The sequence below is a fragment of the Castor canadensis genome, chromosome 2 (genome assembly GCF_047511655.1).
Source record: "Castor canadensis chromosome 2, mCasCan1.hap1v2, whole genome shotgun sequence".
Taxonomy (NCBI): domain Eukaryota; kingdom Metazoa; phylum Chordata; class Mammalia; order Rodentia; family Castoridae; genus Castor; species Castor canadensis.
In genome coordinates, this window is record NC_133387.1 from 40,534,597 (window position 1) to 40,558,980 (window position 24,384).

The following is a 24,384-nucleotide window of genomic DNA, read 5'->3' on the forward strand; positions in this document are numbered from 1 at the left end:
GTTTTAAAAATTGAATAGCTGTGGGGGGTGAAGTAGAGGGAGTCAAAGATGTCTTCTGGTCCTTTTTTTAGGGAAAAGTAAGGAATTGCCTCTGAGATAGGAAATCATGAAGAAAAGTGTTGGAACAGGTATGTGAACACTGTAGACATCCTGACCATATTCTCTGGTATATTGAGTCCATGAAGCAAAAAAAAAAATTTTTTTTTGACAACACTGGAGTTTGAAATGAGGGCCTCATGTTTGCTATGCAGGCATTCTTACTGTTTGAACCACTCCACCAACACCCACAAAAGCAACTATTGCATGAGCATTTAGATTTATGAATTTGAATTCAGAGTGGTCATCTGGAGTGGTTAGCACTAAGCAAGCTTTGGCCACCAGCAGCCTACAGACTACACAGATTTGTATAATAAGTGGGTTCCCTCTCTTCCATATCTGAAAATCTGCCCTAAGGGCACAGGACAATATCCTACTGTCACAGTATTTATTTCTGATTTCTCCAGTCTTTCTTCTGTGAGATTGAGGTGGTAGGAACATGCTCTGGTAAACGATTTCACTTTCCTGGGCACATTAACAGCTGAGGGTAGAGGAAGAAAGATTTTCTACAGAGATAGTGGCACTGTTTTCCAATAGCTTCTCTTACTATAGATCCATTGTAGTTAGCCAACAAGTCTTACTAAAGTACTTATCAAAATCACCAGACACCATATGACAGGATGCATGGATGAAGCTTTAGCCCTGGCTGTGAGCAAGTATTCTAGGTGCTGGAGTTCCTGCCATGATGCTCTGGGAACACTGTGGTCCTCTGGGGGTGGAATGAGGCAGACAGCTTTCAGACAGACCCAACGGAACTGGGAGATAGGAATATGGAAGGAGTTAGGTGAAGGTTTCCATTGCTATCCTAGAAAGGACCTGCACCTCCATAAATGGCAGAAAAGTAACTGGCAAAGTAAATCCAGCCATAGGAGGGCATAGTGGTTGCCAGTCTCTGGGAAGTCTTGGAACTCCATGGCAGCAGCAATGACAAGCATTGACTGGGTGCTGGTGGTGATGTTTTTGGCCCTGAAAGAAGATGGATGAAATAGAGGGCTGGAAAATGTCACCCAGAGGCACTCAGGGGTAGAAACACCTAACAACTTGTGAGGGTCCCCATGCTTCTTTAAGGTGACATCTAATGTTTGGCCTGTCCCACAGTTCTCCTGCACTGCTCATGTTGTTGCAATGGTTACTTTGTAAGCTTTGTTCCTCAGTTTTCCTTTGCACACTGGTGGGTTGTTGCCTTCTCCTCTGCTTCTCTAAAACTTGTGGTTCTATTTTATTGCCACTGGTGGGATTTTTTTGTTTTCTTTTTTGTCCATTTGTTTTTTAATTTATATATGTCTATATAAGGTCATTTTAACTTTCTTATAGGAAACTTTTGCAGGTTGGTGGCACATGCCTGCAATCTCAGCACTTGGAAGCATAGGCAGAAGAATTATAAATTTGAGACCTTCGTGGGCTAAATGCCCCAAAACAAGAACAAAACTTTTGTTACATGCTACTAGGGATCCCATGGGCAAATGGATCTTATTTATCAGGACTATTAGAAGTTTAATTCCAAACTCCACTATTTTTTCCTCTGTTAGTTGGGTAATATTTTATCCTTACCAAAACCCTAATACATTTCTACCCATGACATTTTTCATGTATCTGCTAGATTCAACTTTTGCTATTGTGAGTCTTCTACTGAAAGAACAGATCATCCACCCCAGCTCACTCAAGTCCTGAAATAAAACAGTTTTAAATATATCATATTAAAAAGAAAAACCCCAAACAACATAAACCTACAGCGTTCATTGGTACTTCCTACTTGTTGTGCTCATACAGATAGGGATATTAAATGAAAGGTGGCATATTTGTAACTTTCTTGTTTTTTTGAGAAATAAATCTGTCTCATATGCAACTATATGCAGTGTAAAAAATTAAGTACAACTACAAAACTATTCAATGACTAATTTTGCTTTTTATTAGCTTGTTGACCTTAATTTATTTTGAATATAAAATGTGACATTAACAGCACTTTTTAGACTTATTCGTAGAGCCTGATAGTACTCTGTGTCCTGTGTATTTATTTAGATATTTGGACTTGTATCTTCTGTCACTTTGCCATTTCAAATAAAGAACCAAGATTCATTCATTAATTCAACAAATATTTGCTGAGTTTGTGCTATATGCTGCGTTCATAGGGAAAAAAATGAATTTCAAAGGGGAAAATAAATTTAAGTTCTCCAAGTGCTTGAATGTGTTTCAATAAATGGTTTGTTCTCATAAGAACAGATATACAGTGATACACATGTTTAACAGAATGGTTGATATTAATAAATAGGTTGAGAAGTATTTGTATATTGTGTTTGATCTATTCAATTTCTCAGCAGTTTTGATTGTTGTTACAAAACCAGGTTTAGTTGAGAAAGGTCCTTGAGCCAATTCCATACTGCCTTTTTTCATACCTCCTGCGGCAATACTGGAGATGAGCCAGAGGAATCAGGTCATGGATTGCTACAACCTCAGTTTTCTGTTCAATCCTCAGCATCCTAATCCCAATGCTGGCCCTGCTTCATATCCTCCAATATTATACCTTGTAAGTATTGATGCGAAAATTTGCAAAATAATTTTAATAAGTCAAGTCAAATCAAATAATATATTAAGAACATGATATATCATGACCAAGTGGGTTTTATGCCAATAATGCAAGGTTGCTTTAAAATGGGAAAATAAATAAACATAATTAGTCCTTTTAACAGACTATAAAAAGCAAGGGGAAAATAATTCTTACCTCACCCTTCAGAAATGTAGCTGATTTGTACATACTAGACCAAAGTAGTTATCTAGAAGATATAGTTATTGACTATTGGGAAAGATTGCTTCAATGCAAGATCTTTTCTTCTTTTATAATTTCATCAGCCTTCATATGCTTCGGCAATTAAAGGTTATATTTCAAAGGTCAAATGAAAGGAATGAGAAAAAGTTTTCACAAGTATATCAATAATTCATATAAATTGATAAGAAAAGACAGACCAATATAAAAATAGATAAAGAAAAATAACAGATGAGGAAGCCCACCAATTAATCAATCAATATGAAACCATGCTTATTTTCACTAGCGAACGGAGAAATCCAAACCAAAGCAACAAAGGAATTTCTTTATTCATCCATCAGATTTGCAGAGTTAATAAGAAGGATGTTATTTGGTGCCATCTTGAAGAAATGAAGATTATCATATGTTGCTCACTGGGAATGTCAATTATTACATGTTTCTCAGAAATTCGTAAGGAATATTAAAACAAAAAAGTACCATTAACCTAAATTTTCTAATCTGAATACAAAGTCTATAACGATAAAGGACCATATAAAATATTATAAGAGATTTTTTGGCAGCATTTTAGAAGAGAAGACACCAAAATGTTGAAATTGTCTTATTTACCAAGTGGGAAATGTTGAATGGACTGTATTGTGTCAATAGTGTATAATATTTTGTAGCTATTGAGTGACTGAGAGCTATGCATTTGAACCTTGGAGAACCAGCAATATGTATTTTCAAGGAAAGATATTTTCTATAAATATAACATAGCTTACTTTTTGTAAAAACCAAAAACTTCAAGTCCACACAAATATGTATGAATGAGAATATGTGTGCATTTTACATATTCGTGTTTTCTATGAGTGTGGTGAATCACATATACCAAGTGGCAATAAGTGGTTACCAGGGCAATAAGAATGATGGACATTTGTGCTGATTTTGGATGATACTTTTAGCATTTCCTATTGTAACATTAATGCATCAGGGATATAATAACTAAATTATTGGAAATTAATCAGGGCATGTTTAAGGAAAATCAATACAGCATGACTGAATAACACATACAGGGTAAAGAAGAGATGGAGTTTATGTTGTCTTTTTTGGTAAGTGATTTTCATTCCGAGAGAAAATTACTTTTAAGACACATAGGAAGGTTTTTGTAAAACTAGGAATTTTCAGTAATGATTGATAAATTAGCAAGGTCACATAAAATGAGCATACTATGTTATTTGATCACCTACATGAAAAATAACCACTGTCTTAGGTAATTTGGTGATAAGCCATTTCATTTCTTAAATTGTGCTACTTTTAGGGCTTATCTATTCAGGTACACTTATCTGACTTATAAAAAGACTGATGTCTTAGGAAACTATCATATTTATATTAAAATTGTTCATTGTCAAGACAAGGTCAACTTATTGCTTTGTAGCCTTGTTAGAGACTAAGTATTAGAAAAAAAAACAAGGATTTGACTAAATCCTATTTTGACTTAGACTAAATATTAATTTTTCTTTAATTGTTGGCTGAAAATTTTTCACATCGTTTTGCATTAGATAAAATTGGCACTGAGTTTGTACTAAAACAAAAAGGCTGGAAGGAGCAAGACAGTGAGGTGTATATAATGAATCATTATGACAGAAAAACACTTCAAGGAGCTCACAATGTAATAGCTCCAAATGAAAGCTTACGTAGTTGCTATTCACACGGAGACTACAATATAAACTAGGATGTCTTTTTTTTTTTTGGCTTTGGAATTTGAACTTAGGGCTTCATGCTTGTTAGACAGTCATTGTATTGCTTGAGCCATGTCTCCAGCCTTCGTTTTCTGGTTATTTTTGAGATAGGGCCTTGCTGTTTGCTCAGGCTGGCCTGGACCATGAACCTTCTATTTTAGGCTTCCCACAGTAGCTGGGATGAGAAAGGTGCCACCACACCCAGTTTTTTTTTCTGTTGAGATGGAGTCTCATGAACTTTTTTGCTTTTCTATCTTTTCTTCAGGCAGAAAAAAATGTGAAGAAGTAAGTTTTCAGTGGTAGTGCTCCACTCCAATGCCCAGTCCTCAGTACTATGTGTCCTGGAGCATTTCAGTAAGGGTGACAGCTGATTCTGCTCAATTTTCCATTCAGCAACATTGCAGCCATTGAGAGTGAGGTTGGTGGTACAGGAGCACCACAGATAGCTTCCTCTCACCTGGGTAGGTACTCGCAGGTCAGGTCAGGTTGTTGTGCTCTGAGAGTCCTGGGACCCAAACTTTTTTTTTTTTTCAGCCACTGCAATGATTTCATGAGCATTCAACTCTTCTTTTAAATCCCTTTCTACTTATAATATCACAGTGTCATTTGTTTTTTGCAAACACTTTGACTGATACAGCATTCTCACTATATTTAAGTAACTCATGTATTATCTCTGTGCTAGCTATAATGCCCAACAAATCAGGCCATCCCTGAAAAAATATTTCCATTTTTTTTGGAATTTCTATTTCAGTTAGGTTAACCAACCATTCAATTGTGTTTCCAATTTAATCCTTACTCTTTTTCTTAGAAATTATCATTAAAAATGAGTAATATTAATCTGTTAAAGGAAAATGTTTACTCATTGAAAATGAGGTTTATAGAGAACCATTATTTCCAGAAATCTTTCTTATATCCTGCTTCTGCATAGTAAGCAATATATCTGCTTTTAAGAAATGAAGCCTGAGCACAGTGATTTGTGTTTTCCTGAAACCTTTTTTGTTTAATTCATATGGATTTGCAAAATCCACGTCTTACAGTGCTTTAGTAGTATATGCCTTTTTCACAAGTGCCTAGAGGTGAAACAACTGCTGCTCTGTGTAAACAATATGCAAGTCTCAAAAATAAGATAGGAAACTTGGTTCCCTGAAGACTAGATGCATTTTGTAGTTAAAGAGCTAGAAAATTCTTTTCAAAGGCTTCATTTTACTTGCAGTTTATCATTAGAGACATTGTTTAACATAACAGTTTATAAGATTCTGCATATTTCTTCAACATAATTTTTTTAGTCTCCTTTTGAAATGAACTATATTAATCTCTTTGCTTATTTTGAGGATGTAGTTCCTTTGTCTTCCAGATTAAGTTTCATGACATTGAAAGGAAAATGAGATTCACTGTCACCTGGCAGATGAACTCCATTTTGTGGCTTGGTTGAGTTGGAAGCTCAGTGTAACATTTGTGGAGAGCTACGATCTCATCCCATCCCTCCCTGAAAACGTCCACAGGAACTCATATTGGTTTTTTGTTTTGTTTTGTTTTTACATTTTTTGTGGTACTGGGGCTTGAACTCAGGACCTACACCTTGAGCCACTCCGCCAGCCCATTTTTATGAATTTTTTTTTTATTTTGAGAGAGGGTCACATGAACTATTTGCTTGGATTGGCTTCGAGCTGAGATCCTCCTGATCTCTGCCTCCTGAGTAACTAGGATTACAGGAATGAGCCACTGGCACCTGACCAGGCTTGCTTTTTTTTTTTTTTTTCTTGATTGCAAACTAATACAACTGTGATATGTGCGATCCTTTTGGGATATACTTATTCCAGAAAGATAAACTATAAACACACATACATATATATGTGTATATATGTGCATAGTCATAACAAATGAATCTAATTCAGCATATATGTCCTCTTAATAAAATTTCAATCACAAGCTAAAATTTAATAATAGTTCCATTTTTCAAGTGATTGTATTATGCCAGGAACAAGTGCTTCTTATTGACTATTCCATTTAAACCTCACCACAACACTCTGAGATATGCAGTTATTCTTTTATTACCACTGAGAAAGTTCAGATGCAATGGACTCCAGAGTTGATATTCTAGAACACATCTGCCAGCCATGAAGGCTGTACTCTTAATTGGTTCTCTTCCTAAACTCAAACACACTGTGTTAGTGAGAGTGCATTTTGACACTGAGATCAGAGAACAAATGCTGTTTTTGCTCAATTCATAACAATTTTGGATATTCCATCTCTTACCAATAAAATGAGGACTCTTTTTTATTTTTTTGAAAGTACTGGGGTTTGAACTCAGGCCCTACTTCTTACTTGCCAAGCACCCTACCACTTGAGCCACACCCCCAGCCCTTTTTACTTTCAGTTATTTTTCAGATAGGGCCTCATGCTTTTTGCCCAAGTGGGCCTTGAACCTTCAACCTTCCATCTCTGCCTCCTGTGTAGCTGGGATTACAGGCTTGCACCGCCATACTTGCCCCAGGACCTTGTTTTAGAACAGAGATTGCTAATTGTCAACTTCCCTCAAGGGTTGTTTCTGTGACCTGAACAGCATTTCTTTCTGTTTGTTTTGAACTGCTTTCTGACTTTTAAAGGATTTTTCATAAATGTAAAATGTTAAAATAAAAAAAAGAGTGAGAAAAGAAAAAACCTTGGCGTTTATTGAAAGAAGAAAACATTTAGCAAAATAGGCCCAAGTTTGACAGCACAACCATCAGCTGGTGGGAGCAATTGCTCTGTTTATGTGGTCCCTCCAGTCTTCCTGCCTAGTCCCACCTTTCCCAGTTGCCTTGCATCAAATCATTTCCATTTCTAGCTTTTGCTCTGCCTCTAACTGTCTATCCCACTGTGGAGTCATGTTTTCCAAAATATGTTCTGCAGAGTTGGCAAAACCTTTGATACATATAATTTTCTTGAGTAAATTTTTCTTAATCTTTAGTTTAAAAACCACTGGTTGAAGATTACTTGTTCAATTCTAAAATAACTTTTATTTAGATATAACTATAATTTGTTATATTTATTATGTAAATTAGAAAATGTGGTTTCAAAGTAGGTTTAAAACAAATTTCAATGAAAAAGATCAGATAATTAAAATTAAGGAAGAATTGTATTACACAGAGAAATACATGTAGTCTTTTGGAGATCAGCAAACTGTGGCCCATAGGTCAAGCTTACTGCTATTTGTTTTGGAAAACTACCATATCTATATTAACATATTACCTATGACTGTTTTCACTCTGAATGATAGAGTACAGTAATCTCAACAAAGACCATAATGTCTACAATGCTGAGAATATTTACCATCTGACTTTTTAGAGATAAAATTTGCCAAACTTAGGGTAAAAACTGAGCAGTACCCACAGAACAAAAGGAAAGGATTCTGGATCAAGTGGGGACCAGATGTATAGACATTCTAGGGTTAAGTGATGTCTCATAGGGTATTTCTGCTCACTTAGATGTCATATACTTACTTTGTCACAGACAAATGAATAGGATATTTCATTCACTGTGCTTATAAATAATATTGAAATATGTAAAAAGTATCTATTATTTAGTATTTGATAGGCATTACATTAAATGTTAGAAACAAATATGTGTATTATATATATTCATATATTTTATTTTTATACCATCCCATTGATAGGCACTGGTATATTATTTCCATTTCTAGATAGTTTAAGTAGAATGCTTAGTGTCACATTTAAACCTAGTATGAATGTAACAAGGTAGTCATGTCATGGAAGCATGTCACAGGAAGGGGACTTTTACCAAGCTTTCAAGTTCAGGGAATTGGCTGGAGGCAGTGTATTAGCTAAATTACACGGAGTAAGTGGTGGTAGTGGTGGGGAGGGGGGATAGTAAATAACAGAAGAAAGAAAGAGAGCATACATGAAGCCCATAGGCAATCTCTGAATTTCCTGACAATTGCTTTCAATTTAGTCTTCTTCAGGTTACATTGAGTTAATGGGGTTGCATTTAAAGGCTGCATGAGAAATAATAATACTAACAATAACAAAAGGCTCCACCATTCATCCATGTATTATTTGGTTTAATCCCCAAGGAGCTTTATTAAACAAACACTGCTATTAATTCCATTTTACAGAGGAAGAAATGCAAATATAAGACAAGTATCTTGCTTAGAGTTATCTAGATGAGAAGTGACAGAACCAGTTGTTAAAATAAGTCAGTCTAATTCCAGTCTAATTTGTCTCAACTACTGCACATTCAGTGTTAGTGCAATAACTCTCAGAACAACAGAGTCCTGGCAGCTAAATTTCCAGGTTGAGAATTCAATTGTCCTGCAAAAATAAAGACATGATGGCTTCACAGAGTCAGTATCTGTCTGGGAGCCATTCCTTAGGTACAACTGCAATGCCAGGTTCCCTCCTGTGCATCCAGCAGGGATCCGTGGTCCAATCGGAGGCAGCTAAGAGTAAACAGATTCAAACATCAGATGTCATGAGGTGAGTATGGCCCTCAATTAAAAAATATTGGATACCTCTCTATCTAGACAGACATTGTATTATGTGCCTTACTTTATAAATCAAGGAATAAATTTTATGGGCTTATCTATAACTTGCCACAAATCATCCAAATTTTAAGGTATTAGATCTTAATCTAGAATGAAAGTCTGTGATTTCAATAATGATCACATTTTCCATATGATAATTTTCATATATGTACAAAATTTAATTTCTTAAAATCTAAAATATTAGAAAATTCAGAAATATTATTAAACACAGCTAACTAAGCCTCTGGCTTTCTTTTAATGTTCTAAGTCTACAAGAGCTGCTGAAAGGCAAATCATTCATGAAGAAAAATAACTGGGAATTAAAGAAATTTTCGCAATACTTTCATGACAATATTCATAAGATTTTGAGGTTTTAGAGACTAACCTCAAAACTTTTCATTGTAATTTTATGCTTAAATGTCTTTAAGATACTTACTTAATTTTATTTCATCTCCTATCAAATGGACTGCACAGACATTTTTTGAGATACTCTGTTCTTTCAAAGAAGATGATAATGGTTTAACAGTGTAACATTGCTAAGGAGGTTGCACAATTAAATCATGAAAGAAATCCCTTGGTGTTATGGGGGATCAGTTCCAGGGCCCATGTGAATATCAAAATCAGAGATAATCAAGTCCTTACATGAAATTGCATAGTATTTGCAGGTAACTATGCATATCCTCCCATATGCTTTATACCCTGAATGGCTTATAATGCCTAATACAATGTAAATTCCATATAAATAATTATTACAGTGTATTACTTAGGAACTAATAACAAAAAACATCTGTATGTGTTTGGTATAGACACATTTTTCAAGTTATTATTATTGTTAGTATTATAATAATTATTATTATCATTTTTCTGGGGATAGAACCCAGGGCACATGGTAGGCAAGTAATTTAGTACTGAGCTCTACCCTCATACTTTTTTGAATATGTTTTATCCAGGGTTGGTCAAATCCACAGAAACAAAATTCACAGATGTGGAGGGCTGACTATATTTAATTTTCTAATCAAATCTTTTTGAGGGATTTTTTATTTGAGAGAGACTAAATACAATCCAAGAACACATATATGATATTCAGATTGTTTTCCTTAGTAAAGCAAGTTTATTTGGAAAACAGTACAGCAATTTTTAAAAAAAATTAAATGTAGACTTATCATATGACTTAGTAACTCCACTTCTAGAACTGTATCCAGAATAATGAACATATATGTCCATAAAAACATTTACATTCAAATGGTCACACCCTTACTCATAATGACCAAAAAGTAGAAAAATGTCCATCAAACCATAAACAGATAAACAAAATATGACCCATCCACAAAATGAAATATTATTTATCAATAAAAAGGAATAAAATACTGACAAATCTATAATAAAGACAATTTCAAAACTTAAATAAGTCACTCTTAGCCCTGTATCACTGTGACAAACTACCAGAGATAACTCAAAATGAAGAAAGGTTTATTTAGTCTCACAGTTTCAGTTCATGGCCACTTTACCAGGCTGCTTTGGCCTTTGGTGGCACAGTTCATTACTGCCAGAGTATGTGTCAGAGGAGGCCTGTTCTCATAGCCGATGGGAAGCAGAGAGAGATAAAGGGGCCTGGGTGAAATATCATCTCCAAGGGCATATCCCCAGTGATCTAACCTCCCTCCACTAGGCCCCTTCTACTAAAGCTTTCCCCACCTACCAACAGTGCTATGGACTTGGGATCCAGCACTCAACACATGGGCCTTTGCGGAACATTCAAGATCCAAACTATAACCTCCAGTCATAAAAGAACATGTCTATGTACATTTTATGTCCAGAAATACAGATGTTAAAAGATAAGTTTTTCAGATTGGAGGTTGGGATAGTGAGTGGTAATAAATTGTCCTGAGATTTCTATTTGGAGTGATGGATAGGCCCTAAAATTAGATGGTGGTGATATTCCTATAGCACTCAAATATGCTAACATTCATTGACGTGTATACTAAAAATGGGTGGTTAATTTTATGTGAACTACATTTCAGCAAAGTTGTTTTAAAAAAACGAAGTTTGTACATTGTATAATACCTGGTGCATTTCAAGTTAAAGTAAGATGTTTGAGGCAGCAGGACAAAAACTAAATTTACTGATGTCTATTAGATTGTTTTGTAAATCTATCCACTTCCAGTTACAAGCTATCCATTATGTTGCAAGTTATAATTTTGAGGCTCAAAGTGCTTTGTGATTTAGAAAGTGTAAATATAGAAATCATATAAACAAAAGCACATACCTTTATCACCTGTTACAACATTTCATTTAAGGCTTCTAAAAGAGCCTAAATAACATTTAGATATAGTCATGACAGTTACTAGCCAGACATGTCAATTTCAAAGGCATTTTCCAATGTACATTTCAGATGCAAACAGTCCTACTTGATGTATATAGATACCTGTTGAAAGGGAAAATGCACACCTTTTCCACTTCATTCAAAGGAACATTAGTTCTCCAAACTCATTTTAAAATCACATTGTGGAAAATATTTGGTCAAAGCAAAGTGTTTTCTGTATGAAAGTAACCATTTTAAAAGTTGCTTTTATTGTACTAAAATGACAAAAATAGAAGTTTCAAAAAGCAATGTTTCAGTCTACTATGAAATATTTCATAACATTAGGTTTATTTGGTGCATTTAAATGCTCAAACTTTATAGTAAAAGGCATCTATAACAATCCTCTGGTCCACTTCTCTCATTTTGCTGTGAGAAAACAATCCCTTAAAAATTGCTATTTAATTTTTTCCTGATAAATAAAATCTATGTTTCTACATTTGAGCTAGCTATATAGTAGCATATAGCTGTGGTAGAAGCAGATAGCTGAAGTTTTGAAGGCCCAGCTGTGGTAGACAGGTAATGACCCTTACCCTCCATATATCATGGTCCTAATCCAGCAACTTGTGAAAAAGTTATTTTACATGATAAAGGGACTTTGTAGACGTGATTAAGGATCCTGAGATAGGAAGTTTATTCTGGTTTATCCAGATGAACCCTGTGCAATCCCATCTCTCCTTATAAGAGGAATGCAGGAGGACCAGAGTCTGAGAGGGATTTAAGAACTGAAGCAGAAGTCAGGAAGGAAAGAAAATGCTACACTACTGGCATTGGAGATGGAAGGAAGGGCCACAAGCCAAAGAATATAGGAGGCTTCTGTAAACTGGAAAAGGCACAGAAACAGATTCTTTCTCTCGAGCCGCTGAAGGAACGAGGCCTATTCACATAGTAAGAAAACAAATAACTTGGTTTAAGAATGGACAAATGACCTAAACAGACACTTCCCTCTCTCTCCCTCCCTGTCTCCCATCTTCTCTCTCTCTTTTTGAGACTGGATCTCTCTTGCTATGTAGTCCAGCCTGGCCTCAAACTTGGCAATCCTCCTGCATCAGCCCCCTGAATGCTAGGATTGTTTTAGAGAAGAAGCCTCAGCTCCTGGAATCACAATGGACTAGGCTGGGCCACCCATGCTAATATGCCAATCAAAAAGATGGGGTGAAGGTAGGAGCAGAATGAGGTCTAATCAATGTGACCACACTGGGAACAACAGATACAGAGGCCCAGTAACTGCAGATTCCTTTGAGGGACTGTCAGAGACTTTGAGATTTTAAGGAAAGAGAAGTAAAGGTTTCTGGTTCTGTTAGGTGGTGTTGGAGAAGGGCTTACTGCTGTCATTCCTTGAGGGGAACAATCTGGTTCCCATGAAATGATTCCAGGGTGCAGCCCGACTCCCCACAATGAGGTAATAGAGCCCATGGAGGCAGGTGGTGATCTCATCATGGGTGATGTGTGAAGGTTGCCTCTACTTGTGCACAGTTTTGATTCCTTGTTATAAAGATGCTTATTGATCAGTTCTGTTTTGCAATTCTGAGATAATTGCAGAATATAGTAATGCAAGAGGAAAAAAAAGTTAAGAGGCAAAATAGAGTCAGAGAGGTTCAAAATGGAGTCAGTTAGACCAGCAATGGGGCTCTGCTTCAGGATTATAGGCTAAACAGACAGTTCTGAAAAGAAAACATATGAAAAAATATATGCAAAGTTACATAAAAATGCTCAGCATCAATAATCTTTGGGGAAATGTGAGTCAAAACCACAATGAGATTTCATCTCGCACCTGTTACAATGTTTATCATCAAAAAGACAAAAATTTGTCTTTCAACATGGATGTCCAGAAAATAGACCCTTTGTACTCTTTTCATGGGAGTGTAAATTGGTACAGTCATTATGGAAAGCAGTATAGAGGGTGCTTAAAAATTATAATTACAATTATCATATGATTCAGCAATCCCATTACTGGGTGTGTATCAAAATGAAATGAAATCAGTATCTCAAGGAGAGGTCTGTACTCCCATGTTCACTGCAGCATTATTTACCATAGCTAATATATAAACAGCCTAAGTGCCCATTGATGGATGAACAGATAATGGAAGTATTATGTATGCATAACATATAATATACAGGCAAATATAATATAAATAATATGATTCCATATATGTGGAATATTATTCATTCCTAAAAAAGAAGAAAATCCTGTCATTTGTAATACCATGGATGACCCTATATGACATTGTCCTAAGTGAAATGAACAAAGCATAGGAAAGAAAATACTGCATGATCTCATTTATGGTTGGATCTGAAAACTCAGTTGAATTTATAGAATTCTAGTACAATAGTAGTTGCCAAGGACTGGGAGGAAGTAAGGAGATGTTGGTCATAGAATGCAATGTGTGAGCAAAGCAGAATGAAAACACTTGAGGTCCAAGGTACAGCATGGTAATAATGTTGTACTATGTACTGAGATTTTGCTACAGTAGGACATCTTAAATATTGCCACAATAAGAAGAAAAAAGAAACAATCAGAGGTGATAGATATGCTAATTAACTTGATCATATAGTCATTTCACAGGTATATGTTGATGAAAACATCACGTTGTAGGTGGGCGTGGTAGCATGGGCTGAGGTCAGCTTGGGCAAGAGCTATACCCTACATGAAAAATAAACTAACACAAAGAGCGGTGGCAAATGTTAGATCATTTAACAAGCTCAAGGCCTGGAGTTCAAATCCCAGTACCATACAAAAAAATTATTGTGTACCTTAACTATAACTACATTTTAATTTATTTATATCTTATAAAAGCTGAGGGTAAAATAAAAATAAAAGTAATAAAATAGAAAATAAGGAAATGAGTGCTAATTAACAAAATCAGAGAGAAAGAGAGAGAGAAAGAGAAAGAGTCTGATTTCATACTGTTGACATCCAGAAATGTAAGAAAGCAAGAATAGGTTATCATTTTCAAAATCTGTGTTGTTTTAAGCCACTAAATTTGTGGTAGCGTGTTCAAGTAGCAATTGGAGTCAAACTGTATTTTAAAAACTTAAGAACCAATGTCTAGGATATTTGAATCATCAATACTTGTTTTTCTACTTATTTTATAAAATAAAATACCCAAGTCACTTGCAAGTATTCACTTCTAATGAACTGATATTTTAATTTAACGTATAACAAAATTAGAGTCAGAGCTTCATTCTACCTTCTAAGTAGACATTGTTCAAATGCTATTCCTTAAAAATACTAACTTTAGATTCATTCTTGCCAGAGATCTAGATGTAAAGAAAAGAGTCCTGACCCATACCTGTATAGGCCTTACATTCTAGTAGAAAAAACAAATAATGAGCAAAGAAGGATATGGATTAAATATTGAGTTTGCTTGAAGTTCTGAAAAAGAAAATAAATAATACAATGTTAAAGATGCCCTGGGTCTTTAGCCAATTTAGACAGAGTGTTGAAGAGGTGACACTCACTTGAGATTGTAGAATAAGTGATGGAGCCCTCCCTCTAGCACCAGTGTCTGTTCATTTCAAGAGCTGTCAAAAGGCTGCTGAGTTGAAGCATAAAACATGTAAGTAGAGCTGAGAATAAATAAAAAATAGGGTAAAAGAGAAAGAGCTAGGAGGGGTCAGGAACTGTAGGTCATAGTGGTTCTGGTAGTTTTACCCATTATTGATAAAAGATTTCAGAGTAGAGGCATGGTATGATTTACAATTTGAATGTTCACTCCTGATCAACCTATGGCTTATGAACTGACTGGGGCCGGACTGAAGCAGAGACCAAGGTGGTGTTTTCTTCAGGGAACCACAGAAGACATGGTGATAGTCTAGACCATTTTCTATGGCAAAAGACAGAACAATGGGTTTTGAGGTTCCTTTCAACTCTTTGTTAAGGATTGAATGCAGAAGTGGAGCAGTGAGTAACAGAGAAGGGAGGAGATCTCCAACATCTTCCTAGTTTATGAAGAAGGATACTGAATAGTGCCCTTTTCCAGAACAGGAAAGACAAAAAAAGGAACCAAGTTTAAAGAGACTTTCTAAGGACAACTAAGAGAATGACTCGCTTTAATTATTTTCATTTAAAAATTATGATTTGTCTATAATCCTAGATATAAATGAAGCAGGAATATGCCATCAGTAAATGCAGTTTCAGGGTATCCTCTTTTTAACAACTCACTGATTTTCCTCATTAATATATTTTAATAGAATAAATCTGGTTCTCTCTTTATTCATCCAGATTTTTCCCATTAATTTGTAAGCAGTTAAAAAAAATAAGGAACTGTTTTAAATGCAGGAAAAGAAAAGAAAAAAAGAGTTGGAAACTTAGCCTATGAATGAGAATTAAAGATGTATATTTACTTGTTGAGCTTCAGTACCAGTGAATTTTACTTCTGTCTCTCCTGTAGCTAATTTTTAGTTACAATCTCTGCAACTGACCACATCACACACATTAATCATTAAAATTATTAATGATGGATAGGTAATTATCAGACAGCTTGGAAAGAAAAGCAGCTTTGCTATTCCAATCTTTCTAACATTTGACTAATTATCTTCTGAAAGATAGTGAGCATTTCTGATGACTCTTTATTTTTACTCTGCCAATAACCAAACTATACTTGTCCCTGAAACTTTTTGATTGGATAGTTTCTATGTGGCCACATGAGTATTCTGTTTTTCCCTAGCAAATGATTACAATTTCAAAATATAAATCATTATTGCATTTTCCTGGCAAAATGCATGAGTACAGCAAAATATTTAATAATTTATATGGTCTATAGTTTGTCCTGATGTAAGACAATTTTCTTTTAGCTGTAAAGAGCAAAAAGACAAATTCAAACCCACTAAACCCTACTTATAGGTAGTGTATTTTAGATACTTAATGACATTTTAGGCCAAGAAATATAGGCTGTCCTCAAAAGATTTAGGTGACATAGACTGGCAAGCCTCAGGAATTGGGATATATCTCCATCAATCTCTATTTTTTTCTTTTCCTCTGACTAGACCCTCTCTCTTCTATCACTGTGCACAAGTGAGAATATTGTTTATCACTCTCATGTGTTTTTCTCCTTTGCCCTTCTCTTTGGGCACCTACCATGGTCTTTTTTCTCTCCACTCACCAGCTTTCATCATTTGTCACACCTATAGCCAAATACCTATTAGCTTCTGCTTCTGAGTTACTTGTGTTCAGTTCAAATTGACCATGTAAGCAACCATACCAATTTTTTGTTTCTGGGCAAAAGAATCTATGGTCTCAGTAGAGTCAGTACTGACACCAAGATGGCTTCAGTAAAGAGCAAGAGTGTTCTCACTTAGTAAAACATATATGGAACTCATGTTATATAAACATGCATTTTTCACTAAGTTTGCTCCAAATTATGCAGTACACTGCAACACTGAGAAACTCATATCTTTATATAATAAGATGCAAAAAGGTATAATTTTATAGGTTTTATCCAGTGTTTTAATAACAGTAAGCTATTATATTCATCATAATAGCTTCTTGGAACAGACCCTATTCCAACTGCACCCCTCCCCTCTCCATCCCCTAAACAGTATACACACACTTTGGAGTCTTAAACTCTGTGAAGTATTATTTTCATTCCTGTTGTACAGGAAAATGAGGTTAAGAGTGAGGGAGTAGGCTGTTCAAATTAATAGCCAGGAAATATGTAGCATATCTAGGATTAGAGCCCAGGTATCCTGTGTGGTTAACAATTGTCCTGAATTCAGTGTTTTGTCCATGACAGCCTATCTGATGATATTTAAATGAACTTGACAAGAACTGAACTATTTCCTTTTGTAAGAAAATCATCATTTGAAATTTTCTCCTGAAAAACTTTTTTTTTTCCATTGAAACTATGTTGTATTTATTAGCTCTTGGCTTTACTCTTCCTATAGTCATGCTTTTTCTCAGTGATATTTACTGAATCTTACAAATATCCTGAGTATCAATAATTAATGTACCATGCACGTTTTTTCTTCATCTTTTCAAAAATCATGATGTAAAAAAATGAATCTTGTAGTAATTTTTGATTAGCCCCCCAGACACGTGGCAACACTTTATTTTTTCTTTCACAGTCCTATGCTTAGCATATCTTACAGTTCAAAGTCAATTTAGATAAATTTTCTACTGAGGATTGAATAGTATTCTTAAGTCATTTTTAGCTTTTTCCATTTCAACTCACTTATATGAAAGAAAACTGGTGTTTGCTGCAAAGCTATTTTAAACTCATAGGCTGATAGTTGTAAATGAAAAACTGAAGGTACTTGATGGGAGTCAGATACGTGACTCAGATATGTGACTGTATCCTTTAAGAAAGTGTCAAGACTTACTGCCTTTCTTACAGATATTGCCAATTAACTCAAAAGATTTCCCATGATTTGATTCCTGATTAATCAGAAATAAAACAACTCCTGATGATTTAAAAAATAAACTGATGACACTGATGCTTGCTTGCTTCTGTCTCAGAAAAAAATGGTATTTATTTTTCTGACTTTATAAGCTAAAACAAACAAAAAACGTACATTAAGAAGTCTCTGAGTTTTCATCCTGCTCACATTATATAGCTCTTACATAATTAGGCTTTGTAATGCAATCCCTTGGCTTCATCCACCCAAAAGTTATATTTCATTTTTATCTTAGAAGGTTGGGTGCCATTTTGGCATATAAATCAAATTTTCTGCACCACAAAGAACTTATTTTCAAATGGGTTAATACTTTCGCTTTTTGAGACAGGTTTTAAGCTTTGAAATGGTAATTTGCTTTAAAATTTAAAAAGAATAAACCCTTCTAAAAAACTTTTTATGCATTTGGACACATCCTGTTGTCAGTCACTACTACACTTAGTCTCACCTTGCTCCTCCAGCTCTGTAGGGAGGTTGTGAGGCTACCCTCAGCATCATCTCTAGCTCTGTGTGTGTGTGTGTGTGTGTGTGTGTGTGTGGTCATTTGAAAAAGGAGCCACTTTTTCACACCTGTGAAGACAACTCAATGAATTGGAAACCATCCCTGGCAATTGTGGGTTCCTGTGGCCATATGCTGGGGAATCCAGAGTCACTGGGTCACTACTGGACAACTGAGAGCTCTAAGGTTCATTTGTAAATACATGTTGACTGACTGACATGAGTAGTGTCTGCCTTGTACTTGTGAAAACCTGTCAAAAAGACAGGGTTTCTACTGTCCCAGAATTCACCTCCACTGTTTCCCCATCGCATCTTCCGGGAAGCAAGTTCACGTCTGTGAGCAATCAGCATCACTAATTACACGATAAAAAAAAAATCCATCTACAGCCAGGAAGTGGCGATGCACACCTCCAATCTAGCAGTGCTCGGGAGACAGGCAGGAGGATGTGGGGTCTAGGCTGGGCTACCTAGTGAGTTCAAGGACAGCGTAAGCTATGGAGCAAGATGCTGTCTTAATAAAAAAAGAATCCATCTGCAGATATAATGAGGGCATTGCTCCTTCCAAGAGAAACTTGCAAGGCTTCATTTTGTTGGCGGTTCATCTGAGCTGTCTCTAGTTTACCAAGAATAAACACTTGTTAGTATAGCAAGGCGTGACATCCCAAAGCTACATATACAACCCAGAGCTCGAGTGCTGGCTCTGCGAATGCAGGGTGACATCCAAGGTGGTGGAGCCACTGCCAGGACGGGTTGGGCGTGTCTGTTATTAAGGCCCTCAGCCAGGATTGGGGGGAGGAGTCTCTAGGACCCCGGATAAGGGACACACAGGCTCAGTCACTACCCCGTCCTAACCCGGACCCAGGACTCGCACCCTCCCTGCAGGCCCGGAGGTGGAGCCGCGGCAGCCGCAGCCACAGCGATGCCCGGCGGGGCCTGGGCGCTGGCGACCGCGCTGATGCTGCTGGCCCCGGCCGGGGGGCGGCCAGGTAGGTGGCGGCGGACGGGGACCAACGTCTCGGATGCCCGCGGGGCTCCTGGCATCCTCACCGCTGCACCTGAGCTTGGTCCCCAGCCCTTGGGTCTGTCGGACGCGGTCTCGGGGAGGCGGTCACTTCACAGCCCGGTGCCCCTCGGGTTTTTTGTTTTGTTTTGTTTTTTTAAGGCACAGGCGGCTGTTGCTTGCTCTTCTCTGAGTCCCTTGGGCCTGTTTTCTGTTTCCTGCTGATGAATTTTTAAGTTCCTCTCATTTGCTCTGAGAACTTTTCGCTGAACCTGGCAGAAATCTTAGAGGCTGGTGATCTGAATAACCAGAAGTTCAGGTTCAAACCGCTGGATCTCCGCACCCACCCCCAGCCCGGAAATAGTTAATTGGTGAACATTGTATTCCGACAGTACGTCACGAAGTTAACTTTTGTGCATGGTATTTTCCATATTTATGTGTTTAAGTCAGTGTTCCTTTGTAAAAAAGATCTTAGTGGAAAGAAATATCCCCTCCCAATTCTTTAATCTCCGACATAGAAAACAGTTTAAATATATTAACTAACCCTTCAGAATTGTTTTGTGTGTGTGTGTGTGTGTGTGTGTTTGCACAGATAGGAATATTAAATGGAAGGTACCTTGTTCTTACATTGCACGTTTATTAATATTTTTGAGAATAAACCTGATGTATGTACAGCTATTTTCAAACAATAGTCATGTGTAACGTTTGTAACTATTTAGGGTATAATCATGTTTTTTCATCTTGTTGATCTTCATCAGTTTCATTAATCCAAGTTTGCTCTGAAAAAAAAGGGCAGGACAAGCATTCTCCCATGTAAAATTTTAAAAGAATATTTAAATCCAATTTGTTCCCTGAAATGATACACCTTAACAAGGTATCACTGGTCTGTGCCTTCTTTGGTTTGCTTACTGATTTACTAGGTCTTCTTGAAATTTTTTTCTTAAGTTGGCAAATAATAATTGTGCACATTTACAGGTTGCAGCGTGATAATTTGATATATCTATGCAGCACACAGTGATCAAAGCAGACAGTATTTCTGTCTCCTTACACATTTATCAAATTTGTGTTGAGAACCTCTGAATTCCTCCTACTTGTCCTTTGTAAAATGCATAATAAATTGCAGTGAACTTTAATTACCCTACTTAGCTGTGGAGTCTTCATACTTATTCCTCCTATGTAGTTATATTTTGGTACCCATTATTCAACTAACCTTGATCTCTCTTCCTCCTTACCTTTCCTGCCTCCTAGGACCATAATTGTAAAGAGTTTTTAAAACTCATGTGTAGTAAGAACATATTAAATATGTATTCGTTATAATTAGATTAAGTGTTTCCAGAAAAAAGCTTCTGTGTCTACCATAGTTCACATAATTCTTGTTCCCTCTTTTTAATAGCTTTGTAATCTCTCTATGAAAGACAAATATTATCTTTCACAAGTTTTCAAGCGTATATCATAATAATGTTAATAATTAGTTTACATTTCGTAGAGTAGAAATACAAGAGGTGAATGGAAAATATGTTTGCTGATTTTTTTGTACAGTTTTCTTAAGATAGCTCATGGACCATATAGAGCACCCAAAGTGTGTAATTGTATGGCTTTTAGTGTATTCACAGATCTGTGCAATCATTACTATAATCAACTTTGGAACATTTTTATCAATTCAAAAAGAAAAATTGCACCTTGAGATATTAATCCCCTATATCCTTCATCACACTCCCTTCCTCCCCAGCCACAAAACAATTACTATTCTGCATTTTATCTCTATTGATTTGCCTGGTCTGTGTATTTTACCAGAATGGAATCATATATCAGGTGGCTTCTTTTACATAGCATAATGTTTTCAAGGTCCTTCCATACTGTAGTATGTCTCAACTCTTATTTATTTGTATGAGTTTTTGATGATTTTTGGATTCAATTCTCTTTTCGGATTTGTGATTTTCAATTTTTTCCTCCCATTCTGAGCTGTGGTTCATGTCTATAATACCATCTACTTAGGAGACAGCAATTAGGAGAATGGTGATTTGAGACCAGCCCCATCAGAAAGTTAGCAAGTCCCCATCTCGAACAACAAACTGGGCATGGTAGCATGTGCTATCATCCCCGCTACACAAGAGGCATAAATAGGACAGTCACAGTCTAGGCCAACCTGACACAAACAGGAGGCCCTATTTGAAAAATAACCAAAGCAAAAATGGCTGGAGGCATGGCTTAAGTGGTAGGGATGCCTGCCTAACAAGTACAAAGCCCCAAATTCAAACCCTAGTACTGCCAAAAATTTAAATGTTCTTAGTTTCTAATCAGGTGAAATGTTCTTATATTAAAGGATATTAGAGAGACACCTCTTGGTAACTCCCCCAACTCTGAGAGCTCTGTTCTTCCACTTTACCCTTTTCTATCTCAATAAAGTTTCCTGTTTTACACTTTAAAAAAGGATATCAGAGTTATTTTAAGATTAAATGAAACAATAGCACATTCTTCACTGCTATTACACACATTTTATAAATATTTATTTGACATTTACAGATTGCAATTGTCAAAGTCATTAGAGCTTTGGATTAAATTCTTCTTGGAACATTTACGACTATGGAAGAGACAAAGAAGAGACTTTGTGGTGATTCCGAAAATCTTTTAATTAAAAATTAATTCTTTAAGGAGGTCATTTAACTTACAAAATAATAATTTTGAATAATTTAATTGTCTTATCTACAAGCAACAAAATAAAAAGCAAAAAATAATAATGACTCAAATTTTATCAACCATGTTTGTGAGATCCATTTGTAAATTAGTATCTCTATTTTATGCCTATTAATTTAAATTGAGAAATTGATTTGAGTTTATAAATACGATCTACTGTGTCAACAGAATATTCTAGTATTCTAATAAGGAAGGTTCCTTGTGAGGTTATTAGTTGAGTTAATTGGACATGCAGGAGCCACAAAAGCTGCATTTAGGACAGTTTTGCATCCTTCTCTTCTCTTCTCCTCTGCTTCTATGGAAAGATAGTATTTCACAAAAATAGTATCTTTCAAACCAAAGACTGCTCATAAAATAGGTTCACTAAAAGAACCTCACAATTTTTCCATTCTCATGTTTTTTCTTTTTCTTACTCAAATATGCTTCCCTCTACCTGTTCTTTTTCCTGTGTGAACTTTCAATATTCAGAAAGAAAGAAGGAAAGAAGGAAGGAAGGAAGGAAGGAAGGAAGGAAGGAAGGAAGGAAGGAAGGTAGGGAGGGAGGAAGAAAGGAAAGGAGGGAGGGAAGGAGGGAAGTGAACTTTTAACAACTTCATATGCTTTCTTGCACTAAAGAATGCAGAAAACCTCAGTTTGTGTGCACTTTACAAATCACAAAAATAGGTTGACATGAAAAGATTCATTCACTTCATTGCATTCCAGAATCTGACAGAGGTAGGACTTTGGTGATAACTTTGGGGAAAAACTGCTTGAAGTGAGTCAATAATGACATTGAAATCTAGAAGCCCAAGCCCAAGAGGAATGCTGGTAGAGCAGAATAAACAAATCCTTTGCTTTGTTCAAATTAAATGATAATCAAGGTCTTAACAGTGAAGTAATTAAAAGTACATCTTAAAGAGTTCTGTCCAGTTGTTTATTGTGCTTATGGAAAATACCAACAAAGTCATCTTTGACTTACTTCAAGACTGATATTTTGGAAGGTTTTTATGTGTAATAGTAGTTTATTTGTTTATTTTTGTTTTGGGAATCAAGTCTAATTGAGAACTGTGATATATTAATGCATAAAATGCATTACATGAAGACGCTCTTCTTCCTGTCTAGCTCAGGAGTGCTCTCCTGGTGGCCACCAGTTTCTACGGAGTCCTTATAGAAGTGTCCATTTTGACTCAAGGCACCTCCAGCAGTCGGCTGCTCAAGACCTGATATGTGACCATTCCCTGTCCCCTGGATGGTACCGATTTGTCATCTTTGACAGACCTGCTGAGATGCCAACCCAATGTGTTGAGGTATTCAGTCCACTAAGAACAATATATGGTTCTGCTTATGTGCTTTTCCATGGGATGATTGAAACTTTTTACAAAAGCTTCATATTTCACATGTTGAAATATTATCTTAATTTTATGGTAGTTTGAGTTAATTCAAAGGAGTATGTCAAATGGTGATAGCAATGGTAGTAATGTTAAGCTCACTGCAGTCCACAGTGTTTTCACCCACAGTACTGTCTACTATTTTCATAGCTTCAGGATACAACCTATTGGTAATCATTTGCATCAAATAGTGCAGGACACATATATAAGGCATAATCTTCCTATAGTCATCCTGCTAGCAGGTTGAGGAGCCAAGTTTTGAAGGTAAGCAATCATAGGTATGTACTTAATGGCAAGTAACCAGCAAAGAGTACATGCTGTGGTTTTTTTTTTTTAATACATTTTCTTCCAAAATGCCTCAGAGAATAAGCAAAAGGAAAAGAAATGCAAAGCGTAGTGTCTTGGGTATTCCTTAACTAGCATTCATTCCTTATCAAAGTCCTCTTGAATTTCTATTGAGAATTCTAATAATGTGAGTCATGATTTTCCACTAAAAGTTCCCCCCAGTTCACCAACAGTCCCCATGTGGCTGCTGATAACTGTAATGACACAGATGCCATCCCCACTTATGACTAGTTAGCTTTTCAGTTCATTTTCAGTTGTTTCTGATACATTTCTATCCTATGGTCTAAGGAATAAGACTCTCTAACTCTCTTAAGTGACAAAGTCTATTGCCCCAGAATCCTCAATTATAGGATCAAAATAGTGAGGCAGTGTTTGAACCTGACATTTATTTTGCAACTCACACATCCCCTGCACTGGTGGACATTATCACCTATGTAACCTCTGTAACCTCAGTAGATCTCTCAGTGATGTTTTGAGGTAACTAGAAAGAGGTGCAACCAGATGGTGTGTTTGAATCACATAACAAGTCATGCCTGGCAGGAGCAGTACAATATGCAGTGTCTTCCATAGCATGGACCCTCTTCCCTTATCACAAACTTCCATCTATCTCTGATCACTGTTGTCCCAGGGCAAT

General features: G+C 36.2%; 1 protein-coding gene across 1 annotated transcript in view; it reads left to right on the top strand.

Annotated features, from left to right (window-relative positions):
• The first annotated feature begins 8,901 nt into the window (after window positions 1-8,901).
• Vwde (von Willebrand factor D and EGF domains) overlaps window positions 8,902-24,384 on the top strand; it is a 78,265-nt gene continuing 62,782 nt past the window's right edge. Inside the window, exons 1-3 of the mRNA XM_074057795.1 lie at window positions 8,902-9,047; window positions 19,227-19,423; window positions 23,140-23,324. Of these exons, the coding sequence (XP_073913896.1) occupies window positions 8,902-9,047; window positions 19,227-19,423; window positions 23,140-23,324 (528 nt within the window). The remainder of the gene's footprint in view (window positions 9,048-19,226; window positions 19,424-23,139; window positions 23,325-24,384) is intronic.